At 48.6% G+C, this 17,414-nt stretch overlaps 1 protein-coding gene across 5 annotated transcripts in view; it reads left to right on the top strand.

The window, feature by feature from the left end:
• Positions 1-17,414, top strand: part of DYNC2I1 (dynein 2 intermediate chain 1) — a 55,218-nt gene that overhangs the window by 17,527 nt on the left and 20,277 nt on the right. For 2 of the 5 annotated variants that reach the window (XM_067041713.1, XM_067041714.1), the window contains exons 5-12: positions 563-950; positions 3,480-3,571; positions 5,709-6,089; positions 9,789-9,844; positions 11,156-11,210; positions 13,806-13,871; positions 16,400-16,477; positions 17,023-17,242. In XM_067041713.1, the coding sequence (XP_066897814.1) occupies positions 563-950; positions 3,480-3,571; positions 5,709-6,089; positions 9,789-9,844; positions 11,156-11,210; positions 13,806-13,871; positions 16,400-16,477; positions 17,023-17,242 (1,336 nt within the window). The remainder of the gene's footprint in view (positions 1-562; positions 951-3,479; positions 3,572-5,708; positions 6,090-9,788; positions 9,845-11,155; positions 11,211-13,805; positions 13,872-16,399; positions 16,478-17,022; positions 17,243-17,414) is intronic. The other 3 variants (XM_067041715.1, XM_067041716.1, XM_067041717.1) reach the window with 2 other exon arrangements.

Here is a 17,414-nt window from a genome sequence, read left to right as displayed (position 1 = left end):
AGAGCTCGGGCCTTGTGAGTGTGTGAGTGCGTGTGCGCGTATGTGTGCGTGTGTGGTCTGTGTGCATGTGTGTGTGGGGCTGAGGGGTTGCAATCAAGACCTCCTGAGGGGCTTCCGCGGTGGTCCGGCGGGGTTTCAGACTCCGTGCTTCCAGTGCTGGGGGCTCGGGTTCCATCCTTGGTGATGGAACTAAGGTCCTGCACGCTGCGCAGCATGGCCAAAGAAAGACCTCCTGAGAGTTTCCGACGCGGGTCCTTGTTCCTTGAGGGGGGCCCCGGCGGATTGTGGCCTGGAGACTTTCCCGCCCAGCCTCAGCAGCCCCTTTCTTTTCCTTCCGACCCGCGTAGCACTTTAGGTTTCATTTGCCAGCCCACGGGGATGTCCCTGTGAGTGGACGCCTTGCCAGGCACGGGCTGCCAAGCGGACCCCGCCTCTGCGGGTTCCAGAGTCTGCGTCCCGGCCCGTTCTGCCGGGTCGGGGAGCAGTTGGCGTCAGGGCTTCTTAGGGCCCTTCAGTGAGCGTGAGCCTGGGTTTAGAGACGCGCTGTCCTTCTCTTGTGCAGGCCGCTCCATCAGCCAGTCCCACGGAAGCGACGAGGCCCAGAGCCGGGAAGACGCGGAGGGAGTCGGAGGTGGACCGGACGGACCGCAAAGAGCGCAGAGCCGGCGCCCCAGCCCGTGACGCCGAGTACCGAGAGAGCGCGGCCGAGAGGGACGGCCAGGCTGCCAGGGAGCGCGCCCGCGGGGACAGGGACATGGACAGGCCGCGGGACAGCATGAGGGACACGGGCTGGCCAAAGGAGAAACACCGGGCGCGGGGCGCGGAGAAGCCCCACGGCCGGGGGAAGGAGCGCGAGAGCGGCCGGGCGCGGCTGGAGGAGCTGAGGCAGATGGCCGTGCACCCCAGCCTGCTGGGCCGCGACCGCGACCGGCCCGAGCGCCGGCGGGCAGGTCTGTGTCTCGGGGGCCCTTTCCTCCGTGGAGGTGTCCCCTCCCCGCTGCTTTTCTCTCCTGGTTTTTATGAAGCTCTCGGCTTTGGCTGTGAAGTTGAGGCCCCGGTGGTGCGCGCGTGTGCGCTTTGCACTCTTCTCTTTCGGATTTTTAAAAAATTCATTTCAGTGAACAAAGGAGTAACAGTTTTCTCATGATTTGCTGGAGTTTTACTATTGAAATATATTTTAGGTTTATTACCTCAATAGATAGCAGTCCACGTTGTAAATAAACAAAAATAATGCTCTTTGATAAAAAAGAATTCCTCAAAAGTGTCAGATTTAAGCCGTATTTAAATATTATTTGTCCAAATTCCTAGGAATTCTAACGTAGAGGTACATACTTTTTCCTCCCCAAAATGGAAATAAGTATCTTCATTATTTTTTATTATGCAAATAGTGTCTGCTTCCTATAAAAACATTCAAACTGGCCAACATAAACAAAAAAGGAGCACGTGTGAGAAGAGCGTGCAGTGACTCTCAGAATCCTCAGGCTGTGAACACGATGGGACCAAGACCTCGGTTCGTGGTCCCTGTTGGCATGTGTCCCTCCTGTGCAGGGGCTCAGGCCCCGAGGACCTGAGTGTGCATCTCTGCCGGGCCGAGTGCTGGGGCAGGGCTGAGGTTAAGAGGGTTATCTCGAATTAAGTTTAACGCTGACTACCTTACTATCCATTGCCTCTCTTTAGGATTATTATTTTGATGTTCTTGGTATTTTTAAATTAAATTAAATTTTTTATTTTAAAAATTTATTTATTTATTTATTTATGGCTGCATTGGGTCTTTGTTGCTGTGCGCAGGCTTTCTCTAGTTGTGGCGGGCAGTGGCTACTCTTCGTTCCTCTGCGTGGACTTCTCACCGCAGTGGCTTCTCTTGTTGCAGAGCATGGGCTCTAGGCACGCAGGCTCAGTAGTTGTGGCACGTGGGCTTCAGTAGTTGTGGCACACAGGCTCAGTAGTTGTGGCACATGGGCTCAGTAGTTGTGGCTCATGGGCTGTAGGTGTGCGGGCTTCAGTAGCTGTGGCACGCGGGCTCAGTAATTGTGGCGTGCGGGCTCTAGAGCGCAGGTTCAGTAGCTGTGGCACACGGGCTCAGTAGTTGTGGCTCGTGGGCTCAGTAGTTGTGGCCCGCGGGCTCTAGCCTTCTGGGCTTCAGTAGCTATGGCACATGGGCTCAGTAGCTGTGGCACATGGGCTCAGTAGTTGTGGCTTGTGGGCTCTAGGCATGTGGGCTTCAGTAGCTGTGGCATGTGGGCTCAGTAGTTGTGGTGCACGGGCTCAGTAGTTGTGGCTCATGGGCTCTAGAGCACAGGCTCAGTAGTTGTGGTGCACAGGCTTAGTTGCTCCACGGCTTGTGGGATCTTCCTGGACCGGGGCTCGCATCCATGTCCCCTGCACTGGCAGGTGGACTCCTAACCACTGTGCCCCCAGGGAAGCCTGGTACTTTTTAGTAATACAGTCTGTCTTGGTTTCAGATGAGTCCTTTGGTCTGCTGCCTGATGTGGTCTTTCAGTGTGGTGTTGAGTGGGCTGCTCTGGAGAGACTCACTGCACAGCCAGACTCTGAGGGTCCTCCCTCCTCCCCTGGCTGTTTCCATGCCTCTCCCTCGTCTCCTCTGTGTCTCCCCTGCATCCCCGGGCCCTCCCTTCCTTCCTTAGGTCAGAAATCCTGGGGATCATCCTGACTCCCCACTCTTTCTCTTCCAGTCTCTCAGAACCAGCCTTCACTCCTGTCTCCCCCCAGGCGACCCCCACCTGTTATTTTGATCTCTTGTACCCCAGGCTCCTAGAAAGTGGTCAGGTTTGGTGAATACTTTTGGAGTGAATGAACTTTGCTTCGATGATCTCTGTATGTTGAATTTTGTCCTCACCTTTAAAAATGTGGATTCTTTTAGTTTTAAGCCTAATAACTTGGTGCAAATTCAGAAGTGAAAGTCTAGTTTTTCACTACTGAATGGGGCTGCAGGCGTCACCAGTGACTGAGGTGGCTCTATTGGGTTCCTCTGTGGCAGGGAGAGATCATGGGGTGGGGTGGGGTGGGTGCACCCACCTGCATCACAGGGCCTCCTGCATCCATGTGCCCCAGGCAGCGGGGCTGTGGGAGACCCGGGGCAGGGGGCAGACCCCCAGTCATCCGAAGCCGGCTTTTTCCTGCAGATGAATGAAACAGTCTGCCCAGCTGGACTGGACTTTGCTTCCCTGAGCATCTCAGTTCAGGGCAGGAGCTCCAAATGCCTGTGTTTGGGCTGGGGCCCCTCTTGGGTTCCCAGACGTTCCTCTGACACGCTTTCCAGGTTTCCTTCTTCTTTATTCCATTTTAAGTTTAGATTCTAGAACTTTCCATTCTTGAGATTGGAGAATATTTTAATTAAAGAATATGTTTTCATATGTGTTACTGTGTGATATCTACAGTAAAGACTGCAGTAGGATGTTAGAAGATATTTTTGATGTGCTAAAGTTTGAGAAGGTTAAAAGTCCATTTTATTTTTGTAGTAAGTAAAGCAAGAATTGCAGAGGGGGAACGGAGAGATGAAGACTCTGAGAGAGGAGATGAGGAGAGAGAAAGAAGATACCGAGAAAGAAAGGTATGCAGGGCGAGGCCTGGGAGGGGCTTCAGCTGCAAAGCTTAGGGCGCTCAGGCAGGGGCGTTAGAGGGCTTCTGGAAAATACTGTAAAACAGAATCTAAGACCTAAGACAGTTCTCAGGCACTAAGTTCTCACAGGCAAGTGTGTTTCTCCGATTCCAAGAGTAAACCTTGGTTATCTTGGAAAATTTACAAAATGCAAATAATAATAAGAGAAAAAATAAAAAACATAATTACTGATAATGTTTAGATATATGTCCTATAGGTTTATGTACATATATTCATATATGTGTATGTGTTTGGATATGTACATAGAAACTTTATTTTCTTAAGTTGGATTTTTACTGTTTTATAACTGTTTAATACATTTTGAATATTTTTTCTAAGCTATCATATCTCTCTATAGTATTTTAATGGCTGCATAATACAGTATTCAGTGATGTTTTCTGGAGACATCTGCTTTTTTTTGGATACTTACGTTGCTTCTAAATTTTTCTTGTATTGTAAAGACATCCATGGTGCAAACATTTTGCTTTTATTCATAATTATTTCCTTATGATTAATTTCTGGAAGTGAACTTGCTAGATCAAAATAAGTGTTACCCCATTTGTTTTACATTAGACTGTAATTGTTCATATCATCAGAGTGTGATTCTCCATGTCCTAAATAGCAACTGGGCATTATCATAATTTTGAACTTTTGCTAATTTGATTCAGAAGCACAGGGCATTTTTAAAAAATACTTATTTTTATTTATTTATTTATTTGGTTGTGCTGGGTCTTAGTTGCAGCAGGTAGGCTCCTTAGCTGTGGCTCACTGGCTCCTTAGCTGTGGCATGTAACTCTTAGTTGCGGCATGCATGTGATATGTATTTCCCCGACCAGGGATCGAACCTGGGCCCCCTGCATTGGGAGCACAGAGTCTTATCCACTGGACCACCAGGGAAGTCCCCAAAGGGCATTTTATAAAAGGGTTTATTGTCCTGTTATTAGTTACTACCTGTGTATGTCTGCCTACTTGTCTAGTGGGGTGTATTGTTAACTTTAAGAGTACTTTAAAGATGAACTCTCTGCTAGTTATATATGTCAGTGTTCTGTTTGTTTTACTGTGCAATCGTTATTTTTGTAAGGAAGTTTAAAGTTCTAAGGTAGTCAGGTCTGTCTTTCCTTATTCCTGTTGTTGTTGTGATGCTTGGAGAGCCCTCTTCCCCACACTGGTGTCATGTCAGGAGACACCTGTGTTTTGTTCTGGGTCCTCATAATTTTTTAACGGTAAATCTTTAATTCCCTTAGAATTCAGTCTGTGACAGGTGTGCAGGAATCTAACTTCACACCTGAGCAGCTTCTCCACGTTTCTCTTTGGGAAGGTTATCCTGGTGGCCATGAGCAGAGCAGGTGGGGGCTGGAGGGGATGGAACCACGGGGAACAGAGGCGGAGGAGGCCCTGAGTGAACGGAGAAGGACGGTTCAGTTTGGGTCCTGTTGAGACGTGCTGGTCATGCTCCCCGAACCGGGCGCTCGTGACCCACTGTACAAGCTTGCAGCTCGCTGCCTTGTGGCCTCGGCACCCGTGGTCACTGGACATCCCTGGGGGCTTGGGGGAATGCAGGGATGGCTGAACCATCTCCCTGCGGGTGGGGGCAGACGTGTGGGCTGTGTGCCACGAATAGAGGCGCAGTGTGCGCCCACGGAAGCCGATGTCCTTCCAGACGAGTCACATGGCTCTCTCAGGAGGGCCTTGCATGTTGGTAGCGCTCAGGACGCGGGGGAGTCGAGGGGAGGGGAGTCGAAGGGAGGGGAGTCGAGGGGAGGGGAGTCGAGGGGAGGGCGGCAGGAAAGGCGAGGGTGTCCACCACGCAGAGGAATTGGGACACGCTCCTCCTTAGGGCGAGGCTGCCGGCTGCAGTGTCTGTTGTCTGTGTGTGTGTGTGTGTGTGTGTGTGTGTGTGTGCGCGCGTGTGTGGTCCGTGCGGTTTCCTTTCCCGTCGCCAGGTGAGTATGGGAGGGTGCCCGCGGCAGGACAGGGGAGCGAGAGCCAGGGGAGCTCTGTGTCTTCCCTTGTGTCTGCTGTAATGTGTATCTAAGACAGCAGGCGTCTGTTTTACACACTCATGTGTTTTTCAATGTCACGTCCAAAGTTGCAGTATGGTGACAGCAAAGACAATCCTCTCAAGTATTGGCTCTATAAAGAAGAAGGTGAAAGACGACACAGGAAGCAGAAAGAGCCAGACAGAGAAAAGAAACATCGAGAAAAAAGCAGCACAAGGGAGAAAAGAGAGAAGTATTCAAAAGAAAAAAGCCACTCGTTCTCTGACAAGGAAGGGGCAGAACGGCGTAAAGAACACCGCCGTAAGGAAGGCTTCCGCGTGGACGAGGCGGAGGAGCAGCAGCACGGGAGGGGCGAGGCCAAGGTACCGCTTCCGGGCGCGTCCAGCTCCCGAGAGAAAGGCACGTCTGAGCGCGGCCAGGCGATGGGCTCGTTGCCTAAAGGTAGTGACCGTGGTGAAAATGTGCGTCAGGTGTGTATTACGTGATCAGTGTGTGGAGATTACTGACCTTCTGGGAGGTGTGAAGTGGAGGCTTTGGATTATATTGTGAATATATACATACTTTTTATAAATTTATTTATTTATTTATTTTTGGTTGCACTGGTTCTTCGTTGCTGCACGCAGGCTTTCTGTAGTTGCGGCGAGCGGGAGCTACTCTTCGTTGCAGTGCATGGGCTTCTCACTGCAGTGGCTTCTCTTTGCTGCGGAGCACGGGCTCTAGGTGCGCAGGCTTCAGTGGTTGTGGCTCGTGGGCTCAGTAGTTGTGGCTTGTGGGCTCTAGAGCGCAGTCTCGGTAGTTGTGGCGCACGGGCTTAGTTGCTCCGCGGCATGTGGGATCTTCCTGGACCAGGGCTCGAACCCGTGTCCCCTGCATTGGCAGGCAGATTCTTAACCACTGCACCACCGGGGAAGTCCCTGTGAATGTACTTTTAACATATATTCAGAAATCTATCATAACATTTTGAAATTTAACATTAAAAAAGAAACTGATATTTTTTAAAGTGGAAATTAAGGGAATAATTTAGCAAAACGTTTCAACCGGAGTTGGTAGTTTAAGTTTGCAAAAAAAACAAAACACAAAAATAGAACTGTTGATGGCAGAGGGTCTGATCTCCCTTCCACATATAATGACTGTAATTGCTTAATATTTTCCTGCAGTCATTTTGGTGTATCTGTTCTTGTGTCTGCATTTTGTGCTGCTCTGTGTTTCCGGACTGAAGTGGGCGTGAGCCCATTCCCCCCATTTGCTGCCTTCCACATGGAAGCTGTCCCCCCGTGAGGGCCGGGAGGTCCCCTGTGAGCCCCGGGCCTCTGCAGCAGAGGGTGGGCGGCTCATCCAAAGCCTGGGACTTGGGATGGGCTAGTGCTTGTCCATGAAAATGTCTTCATGGAGGAACATCTGTGTTAGGAGATCCCGAGAACCCTCTGTGGGTGCCACCTGTCCTCATGACCCCCCAGTTGATCCTGCGCCTGCAGCCCCAGTGCCTCTACCGCACCTTTCTTTGCAGCGGGACCAGAGCCCGCTGTGTCGCCCACAGCCCACTGCCCTCCTTTGGCCCGGGACGTGGGTCGTGCTTCTCAGCAGCTCTAGGACAGCACCGTGTGTCACACGTACACACACACGCGGTCTGAGCCCCAGGGCTGCCTTGGATCAGCCACACGGCGTGTTCATGTTCCTCACCACAGACTTGTCAACAGGCAGAGGGCCGGTGACTGAGCACGAGACCCTCATGGACAGGTGTTTATTCCCCTTGTCTTTTGCATCTCTTTCCATAGATCAAAACCTTTTCAGGGTTTTCTCCCAACATTTTATTAAGAACATTTTCAAACATCCAGCAGAGTTGACAGAATTTCCACCTTCTAGATCCTACCGCTAGCATTTTATTGAACCTGCCTATTTTATATTCCCTTGATCAACTTTAGTTACTAGAAAGGACGTGCTTCATTCCCCACAGAAACACCTCTCTTAGACATGTCATGTGTATACCTTTGGCTTTCATTAAAGGTGGATATACGACGTCGTCCCACAAAGAACATTATTCTGCCTCTTTATAAAACCTATGCCTTCAGCACTGCTCCTACATAAGGGTTAACATAATGTCAGTCCCAGCATGGTTGACAAACTTCCTTTTTAGCCAATTTGTTCATATTTATTGACGGGCCGCAGTGTGCCGGCCACGGTTCTAGGTGCTAAGGGCACAGCTGTGAACAGAACAAAGGTTCTCATTTCCATGGGGCTTGCATTCCATCGCAGAAGCCATGCAGTAGAGAAATAAAGAAATGAGTAGGTGACAGAATAGCGTCAGGAGTGATTGGTGAGCAGCGTATAATTAGCATTTTCTTTGCATTGGCTTCAGGTGCTCAGAACACGCTTTGCAGCTTGGTTACTGTGTTAGGCTGGTGATGGGCGTAATTATCGCTGAGGTGACCGTAAAGCGCAGGGAGCACTGGTACTAATGATGCCAGGATGGCAGGCGGGAACGGACACTGCTCCCGGGGGGGTGTGCTCTCCTGAGCAGGCGCTCACTTTATACGAATTCTGATTCATTCCTTTCATTCCATGTGTCTTTTAATGTGTGCCTGCTGCAGTGTTTGATTAGGGATGGAGAGGGTGTGATTAAGTATAATAAATACAACGAGTGCCTTCTAGAGGTCATTGACCAAGCCTGACTTCTTTAGTGGAAGAACCCAGCGTGACCTGGGGCGCTGCCATCCCCTGAACCTCGAGTGCTGCTCTGCTCCTGGGCTCCTGGGCAGGCGACTCCGCATGTTCTGTGAACCTCTGCTTCTAGCGCAGAAGCCTGCCCACCAGCCCATGCAGCTGGAACCAGGGATTGTGCCGATGGGGTGGCCCTCCCTGCTGTGTCACCTGAGCCCACGTGCAGCCTGGGTCCAGGCCCCACCAGTGCTGGCTCTCCTTTTTCACTTAAATTTATTTCTTACTATTAACCTGATTACTTTTTCTCCTTTTTTATATCTAGATAGCCATTAAATCATATTTTTTTCCTACCTAGCACTCCCGATTGAATTCTTTTTCCATTCCACTCTATTTTATAGACTGATGCCAGACTGTTCTTCCTGTTAAACATGTAATTATACTTCTTTCTAATTGATTTTGGAAAGATTATTTTAATACAGGAAGAAAAAAAAGTAAAAATTACCCATGACCCCAGACTCAGAGATCATCCATTTTGTAATATGTGTGTATTTAGTTGCAGTCCTTTTCCTGTACATAAGTGAGCTTTCTAAAAATGCAAAATTGGAATTACGCTCTTTTTTCTTTTTATTCTGGGAAACACTTTTTTAACACTGGGACGTTTAATAACTGTCTGGTATTCTGTTGTGGTCATAACCTCATTTATTTACAGGTAGCCTAATATCGAACATTAAGGTCAGTAATTTTTTTGATATTATAAATTATTCTGTGATGACAGATCGAAACTCTTAATACATATCTGATTGTTTTCTAGGAATAATTTCCTAAAAGTAAAATTTATTGGTCACAGAAAGTGTTTGAATAGTTTTAACGTTTTTAAGGCGTTTGCTCCTTGCCCTGCTTGCTGGCCCTTCTTCTGCTCCGCTCTGCTTTTCATGGATCACCCCAGTCTGGAGCCCCACCGCCCTGGGGAGGTGTGGGGCCGCCTCCCCGCACCCTCCTGTCACAGGGTGGCCTCAGCCCCTCCCTCCAAGCATGTTTCTGGCCAGGGCTTATTCAGCAGATGGCTCTCTTTTCAAACGACCTACCTTCCTACGTTGATCTTACTTTTGTTTTTAAAAATTCACTTAATTCAAGAGAAGGTCATTAAAATTTTTTTCTATAGGTGCATGGATTTGTGAAATAGCCACGTTCCATATGTTTTTGCAAGTTTAGAGTTTGAAAGCGTGTTTTTTCTGAAATTTACTTGAAATTGATAAGTATACGTTTCTTTTACTTGGGTAACATTACTCAGGTAACAAATAACTGCCTTTTGGTGTACCTCATTCATCTCCCTTATGTCAAGTCCCTTATTGACTGAAGAGAGGTTTTGTAAAAACGGTTATGTTCAGAGATGCCTGTAACATCGATATTCTTGATAAATTTTGAGCCTGTGACTTCTTTTACAGAGCTCACTAATTGTGGTTCATTCGTTATGATATACTAATTAATGGTTGTGGAATTTTTTTTGATAGAATGGTGACCGCAGAAATCGCGGCGCAAGTTCGAAGAGCGATGGGACCGGAGGCCGGTAAGGAAGGCTGGTCCTCTGCTTGATTATTCTGTTCACAGCACAGTTCTCACACAGTGCTTCAAAACGAACTTTTCTTGTTGGGCCTGATCAGGGCCAGTAAGTGAGAATAAATTATAGGTACACCTCATTTACTCTCAGTGCAAGCCCTCTAAATTGTATTTTGGGTGTACTCGTGGAGCTTGGAAGCTTGTTATATCAATGAATCATTAGTCCTGTTCTGCCTTTTACATACTTGCTCATGCAGCATTAGACCATCCGCCCTCACCTGGGGGACCGACTCGCTTGGGAGTCTCCGCTTTGCGAGGGGAGAGCCTCTGCAGGTGGGCTGTTGGGCACCTTTTACCGGCCTGTGGTTCACGTCCCCTAAACGCTGAGCGCAGACATGCCTGCAGACCCCCACTGCCCAGTGTTTGCAAGTCAGACAAAGGCAAGGGTGTTGGCCTGGCCACTGCACATCTGCATCTTCCCTGGGATGTTGGGTGGCCCTTTGGAGCCTCATCTTTTCTGGTGAAGCTCAGATGATACCTATTTTGTGCGGTTTAGGAAGATTACAGGTTAGAGTTTGTGTGTAAACCCTCATTTTGTATATGCGCTCTGGGTTATAATTTGTTCTTTGTGACAACTATATTTGGTAATTCTTTTTCGCAGATCAGGGAGACTCAGGCTAAACGCCTTGCCCAAATTCTTACAAGTTGAGCAAAGTTAGTACTTAAACCTGGGGGTGCAGATCCCTGGATTTTATATTGCAGATCTGCTGGAATGCACAGTGAAGCTTTTGCCTAGTTCTGTATGTTTTTAAACACATGCTGTATTGAATTGGTATGAATGTAAGTTACAAAAATTGAGAATCAACTTGCAATTTTGAAAGCCTTTATTTTAGGTCCCGGGTAAACATATAAAATATGATTAAAGAGTAGAACATATTTCAAGATAAATCTTTCTTTTGGAAATACAAATATTATACTAAACACAAAATAACATTTGAGAGCTTCTCTAATAAAATTACAGGAATATTCTAGAACACTTATAAGGATATAGATTTATACACAAACACAAGTTTGTTAAAACACATAGTTTCTTCTCTCTCTACTGAAGATATTTCCTATCTTGTACTACTGCTGAAATAGTAAAAATAGTTTAAAAAAGGATTTAGTATTCATAGTTCTAATATAGCATGCTTTGCAAATATGCCAAACTACTGCCATTCTTAATCATATCAATTGCTGAGCCTTCACTGGGATGTCAGTGTTTAAATTTTCAAGTCTTCGTTTAAAATTAATTTTGATTTTGATCATATTTGCTTCCTAGGCATGCAGAGAATTTAGAGAGGAATAATGGGAACCATAAAGACTCCAGAAGGAAGGTAAGACACTTCACACAGATTCTGTTATGCAGTGGGTGTGGTCCTGCGACTCAGACCCCGAGGGCGGGCCATGTTTGCAGATGGCTTATTTGAGTGGCGATTCCAGGAGGCACATAAGAGATACATTTTAGATTAAAAGACTCAAATGGATTAAAAGTAAAAAGATGGACAAGGTAAGCCATCAAACAGCAGCTGGAACAGAGCTTGAGTGGCTGGACTAGAGGGGGAGGAACGTATGGTAGTAATAAAATAATTAGCTTGCAGGAAGATGTGACAATTATAAATGAACATGCACCTCACAAAAGAGACACAAAATACGAGAAGCAAAAACTGACAGAATTAAAGGGAGAAATAGAAAATTCAACAGTGATTGAGACTTTAGCACCCACTTTCACTAATAGAATGACAGCATTTCATGCTAACAGATTAGACAATTTGGATGAAAGGGAAATTCCTGGAAAATATAAATTGGTGAAATTGCCTCAAGAAGAAACAAAGTCTGAGTAGATCTGTGGTTAGCAACAAAATTGTGTTAGTGTAGAAAATCTCTCCACAAAGCGACCCAGGCTCAGATGACCTCACTGGCTAATCCTGTCAAACATTTGTTATTATCACTGACGCCCTCACGGCCCCGCTCCTTACGTAGTTGTTTCACGTTCTGGACTAGGTGTGCGAGCACGTGTGTGTGCGCGCATGTGTATATACTCGAGAAGCACGTGTCGGTGATATGGTGTCACTCAGGACACCACAACTCCCAGTCTTCATCTTTTATACCATTTTCATAATTATCATCAGAAGAGTCTTCGTAATGATTATTTAGTATCTCTAGAATTGTATACTATGGTGTTAAAATTATTATCAAACCACTTCCTTGGCTTTTGTTTTATTACAGATAATGTGGCAAGCAGATTTTGGCTTTTGTTCCTTGTGAAGAATAGTCGTTTTCTTTCTCTGATAGTTGTCTGAAACCCTGGCCTGTGAGATACCTGTCCTTAGCATCTTGTGCCATGTCTTTACAGGTCTTTATCCCATATACATACCCAAAAGCACAGTAATCTTTCATAAATCAGGTCATGCAGCATGTGTTGTTTGATGTGAGGATGTTTTATTCATTCATTTCGGGGCAGTGGTTGGATCCCTTACTGTCTAGCTGTAGCCACACCTTAGAAAAAAAAGTTAGCCTTACAAATAATTCTCCCCACATAATCTTTTTTTCTATATTATCTTTCACAGTCCTATTTTGATATATATATTTGGGGGATTTGAATGCCTTTTTTTCTGTTTTATATACACATACACCCCATGCAGCATATACTGTTTTTCCTAATTTGTTGTGGAAACCCCTCCAGTTCTAATGATACAGATCTCCCTCCTACTTTTCGAGGGTAAATTAATTTCTTTCTTTTTTTTTTTAGAGAAGGGCTTTTATTTATTTTATTTTATGATTTATTTTTGGCTGCGCTGGGTCTTCATTGCTGCACGTGAGCTTCTCTAGCCGTGGTGAGCGGGGGCTACTCTTTGTTGTGGTGTGCAGGCTTCTCATTGCGGTGGCTACTCTTGTTGTGGAGCACGGGCTCTAGGCCTGCGGGCTTCAGTAGTTGTGGCTCTCAGGCTCTGGAGAACAGGCTCAGTAGTTGTGGCACATGGGCTTAGCTGTTCTGTGGCACGTGGGATCTTCCAGGACCGGGGCACGAACCTGCGTCCCCTGCATCGGCAGGCAGACTCTCAACCACTGCGCCACCAGGGAAGCCTGGCAGGCAGATTCTTAACCACTGTGCCACCAGGGAAGCCCTGAATTTCTTGAACTGGAATCATTGGATGAAAATATATAGTTTTTAATGTTTTCCTTCTGTCTCCCAATTTTTTTGGTAAGTGTTAGCATTGTTACAATGTGAGCCACATTTGTAATTTTAAATTTTTGATAGTCACCTTAAAAAAGAAACATAAAATTAATTTGAATAATGTATATAATCCAACATTTCTGAAATATTATTCTTTCAACATGTAACTGATATAAAAAATTATGAATGAGACATTTTACATGCTTTTTTTTTTTTTTTGCCAAAGGAGCAAAATATGTGATGTCTTTTCCCTCTAAGTGAGCCCAGAAGTGATTTTGAAGATGTTTGCCAGCTCATTCTGGCTTATGATTGGGTCATATATTTTTTGGCATCAACACTCTTCAGCGTTTATGGAGAGCCCACAATATGCCAGAATGATTTTCTGGACACAGGGAAAACTGCTCATTTTCTTCATGGTGATACGCCGTGCACTCCCCACTCTTTTGCACCAAATGGTTTTGGGCAGTGACGTCTGAGAGCTGTGCCTTCCTGGGGCCAGTGACCACAGCGGGATGGCCAGCTTCTCCCGTTTTACCTGCCACCTCACTGGCACAAGGAAGAAGGTTCACAGTTCTCACCGTTTCTTGGAAGAGAAAACCGAGGCCCAGAGAGGCCGAGTTCCTGTGTGAAGTCGCACGGCCAGTGCACCTCTGAGCCGGGACCTGCATCCCCATGGGATGGGGATGGTCCCTGTGGCTGCCCTGGGACCCTCCCTCCGTCCCTCCACGCTGACCAGCTATGCTCTGTCCCCCAGCACGGCCACGAAGAGGGCCCCTCGGCGTGGAAGCTGGCCCGGAGGCGAGGGAGCCAAGAGGCCTTGGTAAGGAGAGGACGTGTCTGTGCTTCCGTCCCAACGTGCGCTGTTGCTCGTGTCCCGGCTCTTGCGGTGTGTTTTCTGGGGGTGATCCCTCCTCCTTTTCGGCAGCAGGACGTTAGGACAGAGGGGGAGGTGCGTGTTTGCCCCGCGCCGCCCTCTGGTGTGTGGCTTCCTGAGGAGCACGGGCTGGCGGAGTCCTCAGCCTTCTCGCTGTTGATCTGTGTTGAAAGCAGGTCTGGGGAGCGTGGAAGAAACTGAACAGAGACACAATTCAGGCCGTCGTCAGTGAGACATATTCCACGTAGCAGATAACTTTCAGAAATAAAAGCCAAACCAGAGGCAAAGGAAACGGCCCTCTCCTCCTGTAAGAGGCCATCGGTGACACCAAGGCACTCTCTCCAAAACTGGGGGTGGAGCAGAAGGCGGCCTGCTCAGGGCCCCCGTGGGAGGTGGAGGCACACTCTCTCGGCACCGTCCTCCTGTCTGCCCCTGACAGGCGCCCTGGGCACCGTGAGGCCGTGGCTGTTTGCCGAGCGATGAGTTGTCGGCGCGTGGTGAGCTTGCGATGCTGTGAGTTCTGCCTAAAACTCCCGCATGATGTTTGTCTCAGTTTCTCTTCTCAGTCAGCAGGGTCCTGTTTCTTGGTATCACGCACGTGGCGTGTCGCTCGCGCAACACGCAGCGACTCTGTATGACGATGTGCCCCAAGCACCTTGTCGGTCCTCCGGGCCCGCAGGGCCACGTCCTCACCCCCGGGGTCACAACCCAGTGTCCACCTTGAGGCCCAGCTGGCTCCTCTGCGGCTCCGATCGCCGACTTCCTGGCCTCGGTCAGCACACAGCAGGGCACTAGGTTCTGGAGAGAAGACGAAGCCCTCGCCGCCTCCCTCCTGAGCCCCGAGCTTGTTGGACCCCTCCTGGGTGGTCCACGCCCCCCAGGCTCACCCTCTGCTCTCCACCCCAGCATCTGTCTTGCTTGAAACCCGAAAGCCTGCAAGCCGCCTCCTTGCCCCTGGGCAGATCAGCAGTGCCCGCCTCTTCACCAGCCCTGCGGGCGGGTCTCACCTCCCCCACGTCTGTCCTGCCTGCCGGCGCCAGGCATGTTTTGTTTCTTCCTCTTGGATGGAGACGAAGCCCCTTCGGTGATTGAATTTGTGGTGCTTGGGGTGTCTGGCGCGGGTGCCGGGGAGCTGTGTGGGTATGAAGCAGGTGTGGCGTGGTCAGATTTCCTGCTCAGAAGCTTGTCTCTGAACTCCGAGGGCACGAGAGGGGACATGGCAGGGACAGTAGGGGCTAGGCTGGGGGGTGGCAGGGTTGGGGCGGAGGGCCGGCTGGCGGGTGGGGAGAGTGGGGTCCCGGCAGGCTCCTGGTGTGTAGGCTTGTGCACGGTGGAGGTACCGTGTCACCAGTAAATCGGGCGAGGGGGAGCAGAGGTGGACAAGAGAAGGAACAGCCTTGGGGGCAAGTGTGAGTTTCCTGAACCTGTATATCATTTCTGCCACCTCCTGGCCTGGGGACCTGGGACGTCTTCCCGGCACCCTCTTCCTCATCCCTCAGACCCAGAGGGGTTGGCCTGAGCGTGACACGTGCGGCTCCCCAGACCTGCAGAGCACGACTGAGCACACGTCCACTGCAGGACTTACTCAGACTTCAGGGGAGAGACGGAGGCTGGCGGTGGTCAGTGATGGCCGGGCCAGGGGCAGAACAGCCCATCTGCTTGCTGTGGGGCAGGGCCGTGGGCTCGTCCTGATCACTGCAGCTGTGGTGGGTCACACAGGACCTGGCTGGCGTGTGCTTGAGCGCGTGTGTGTATGTGTCTGTTCTTAACTGCAGATACCGGGCTGTGATCATGGGTGAGAGGCACAGTGCGGAAGGCAGTGCTGAGTGCCGGTCTGTGGGTTATTTGTCTAATACCTTCTCTCTTTTTCTCTTTTTCAAATTTTGTTCCATTGGTTTTTTTTTTTGGCTGCGTTGGGCTTTCTCTAGTTGTGGCAAGCGGAGGCTACTCTTCATTGTGGTGCACGGGCTTCTCATTGTGTTGGCTTCTCTTCTTGTGGAGCACGGGCTCTAGGTGCACGGGCTGCAGTAGTTGTGGCACACGGGCTTCAGTGGTTGTGGCTCGCGTGCTCTAGAGCGCAGGCTCAGTAGCTGTGGCGCATGGGCTTAGCTGCTCCGTGGCATGTGGGATCTTCCCGGACCGGGGCTCGAACCTGTGTCCCCTGCATCGGCAGGAGGATTCTAAACCACTGCGCCACCAGGGAAGTACCACACCTTTTGTCTTTAGCCATCAGAATTATAGAGGTTTCCCAAAAAGAATATGATGATTGTTCACTGTTTTCTCTTTCTGGCTATACTTATAAGTTAGAGTATTTCTTTAAGAGTTGTAATTAGGTTATGTTAGTTTTATAAATATTTGCATTTTAAAATTAGCAACATCAAGTGAATCTGAGAAAACATGTATTTTCCCAACCTATTTGCAAGCGTCAACTTATGATTGAATATTTTAATTATATGTTTGATTTCTACCTCTAGGAAATTGAAAAGGAAGACATTGATTTAGAAAATGCTGGAGCTGATGAATATGCAGCCAGTTTTGAAGATGATTTTGAAGTAGGTGTAAAAATTTAAAATTTTCTCAGCTTAAATATAATTTGTTCTAAAATCAGTAACTTAATAGTTTTTTTCTCTTTTTATTGCTCTCAATACTCCATAGCTGTTTGATTTGGGTCTGGCACCTATAAAAAGTTTGCTATATGTCTACCATATGTCTATATGCTGACCCATATGACGTAATTAAGTAGTTTTTCTATTTAAGCTATTGTTAGTGCACTGCAATCAAACGCAATCAAATGTGTACGTATATGTGCACGTGTGTATGCATATATGTGTGTACGTCTACACGGAGTATACATGTAGCACACGTGTTTACCTGCACATACACTTCCATTCTCAGCACAAAGGCGTTTGCACATCATGGTTCATTCAGAGCTCTCAGTGTACGTAGTTCTGTAGAGTTTATACAGATGCAGAAAAACAAACACAGCAGTTCATACAGATCTGTGATTCAAGGATGTTGAGATCTGTGAGCTGTAGAAGTCACCCTGAGCTACAATGAGTGCGTTTTGTCCTGTGTGCGTGTCTGCTCCTGTTTGCAGGACCACGAGGGTGACTTTGAGGTCTGTGACGGTGACAATGACGATGTTGCGTGTGAGCCTGAATCAGGAGAGACAGCGGGAGAGCTTCCTCTGGCCCGAAGGAGGGAGGTACAGGAAGTTCAGAAGGCCATCCACGCAGAAAACGAGCGGGTCGGCGAGCTGTTCTCGAAGCTGTTTGAGAAGCGAGGCCGGACAGAGCGTGGCATGGGGCCGGGGCCGGGTACGTATACGTGAGCGCAGGCCGGTCCCGCGTCGCCCCCAGCCCTTCCGCCCCGTGACGGCGCCCGGCAGGTGCTCGGGGCCCTGGGGACGCCTGTGGAGGCTCATGTTAGGAAGCGGCGCTGCGGGGGCTTCCTGCTCAGCGCGGGGGGCCTGGGCACAGCCCCGCCCCT

This window comes from Kogia breviceps, chromosome 9 (assembly GCF_026419965.1).
Source record: "Kogia breviceps isolate mKogBre1 chromosome 9, mKogBre1 haplotype 1, whole genome shotgun sequence".
In the NCBI taxonomy this organism is placed as follows: domain Eukaryota; kingdom Metazoa; phylum Chordata; class Mammalia; order Artiodactyla; family Physeteridae; genus Kogia; species Kogia breviceps.
Note: the sequence above shows the minus strand (reverse complement) of the source record. Positions and strands in the feature narration are given on the sequence as shown.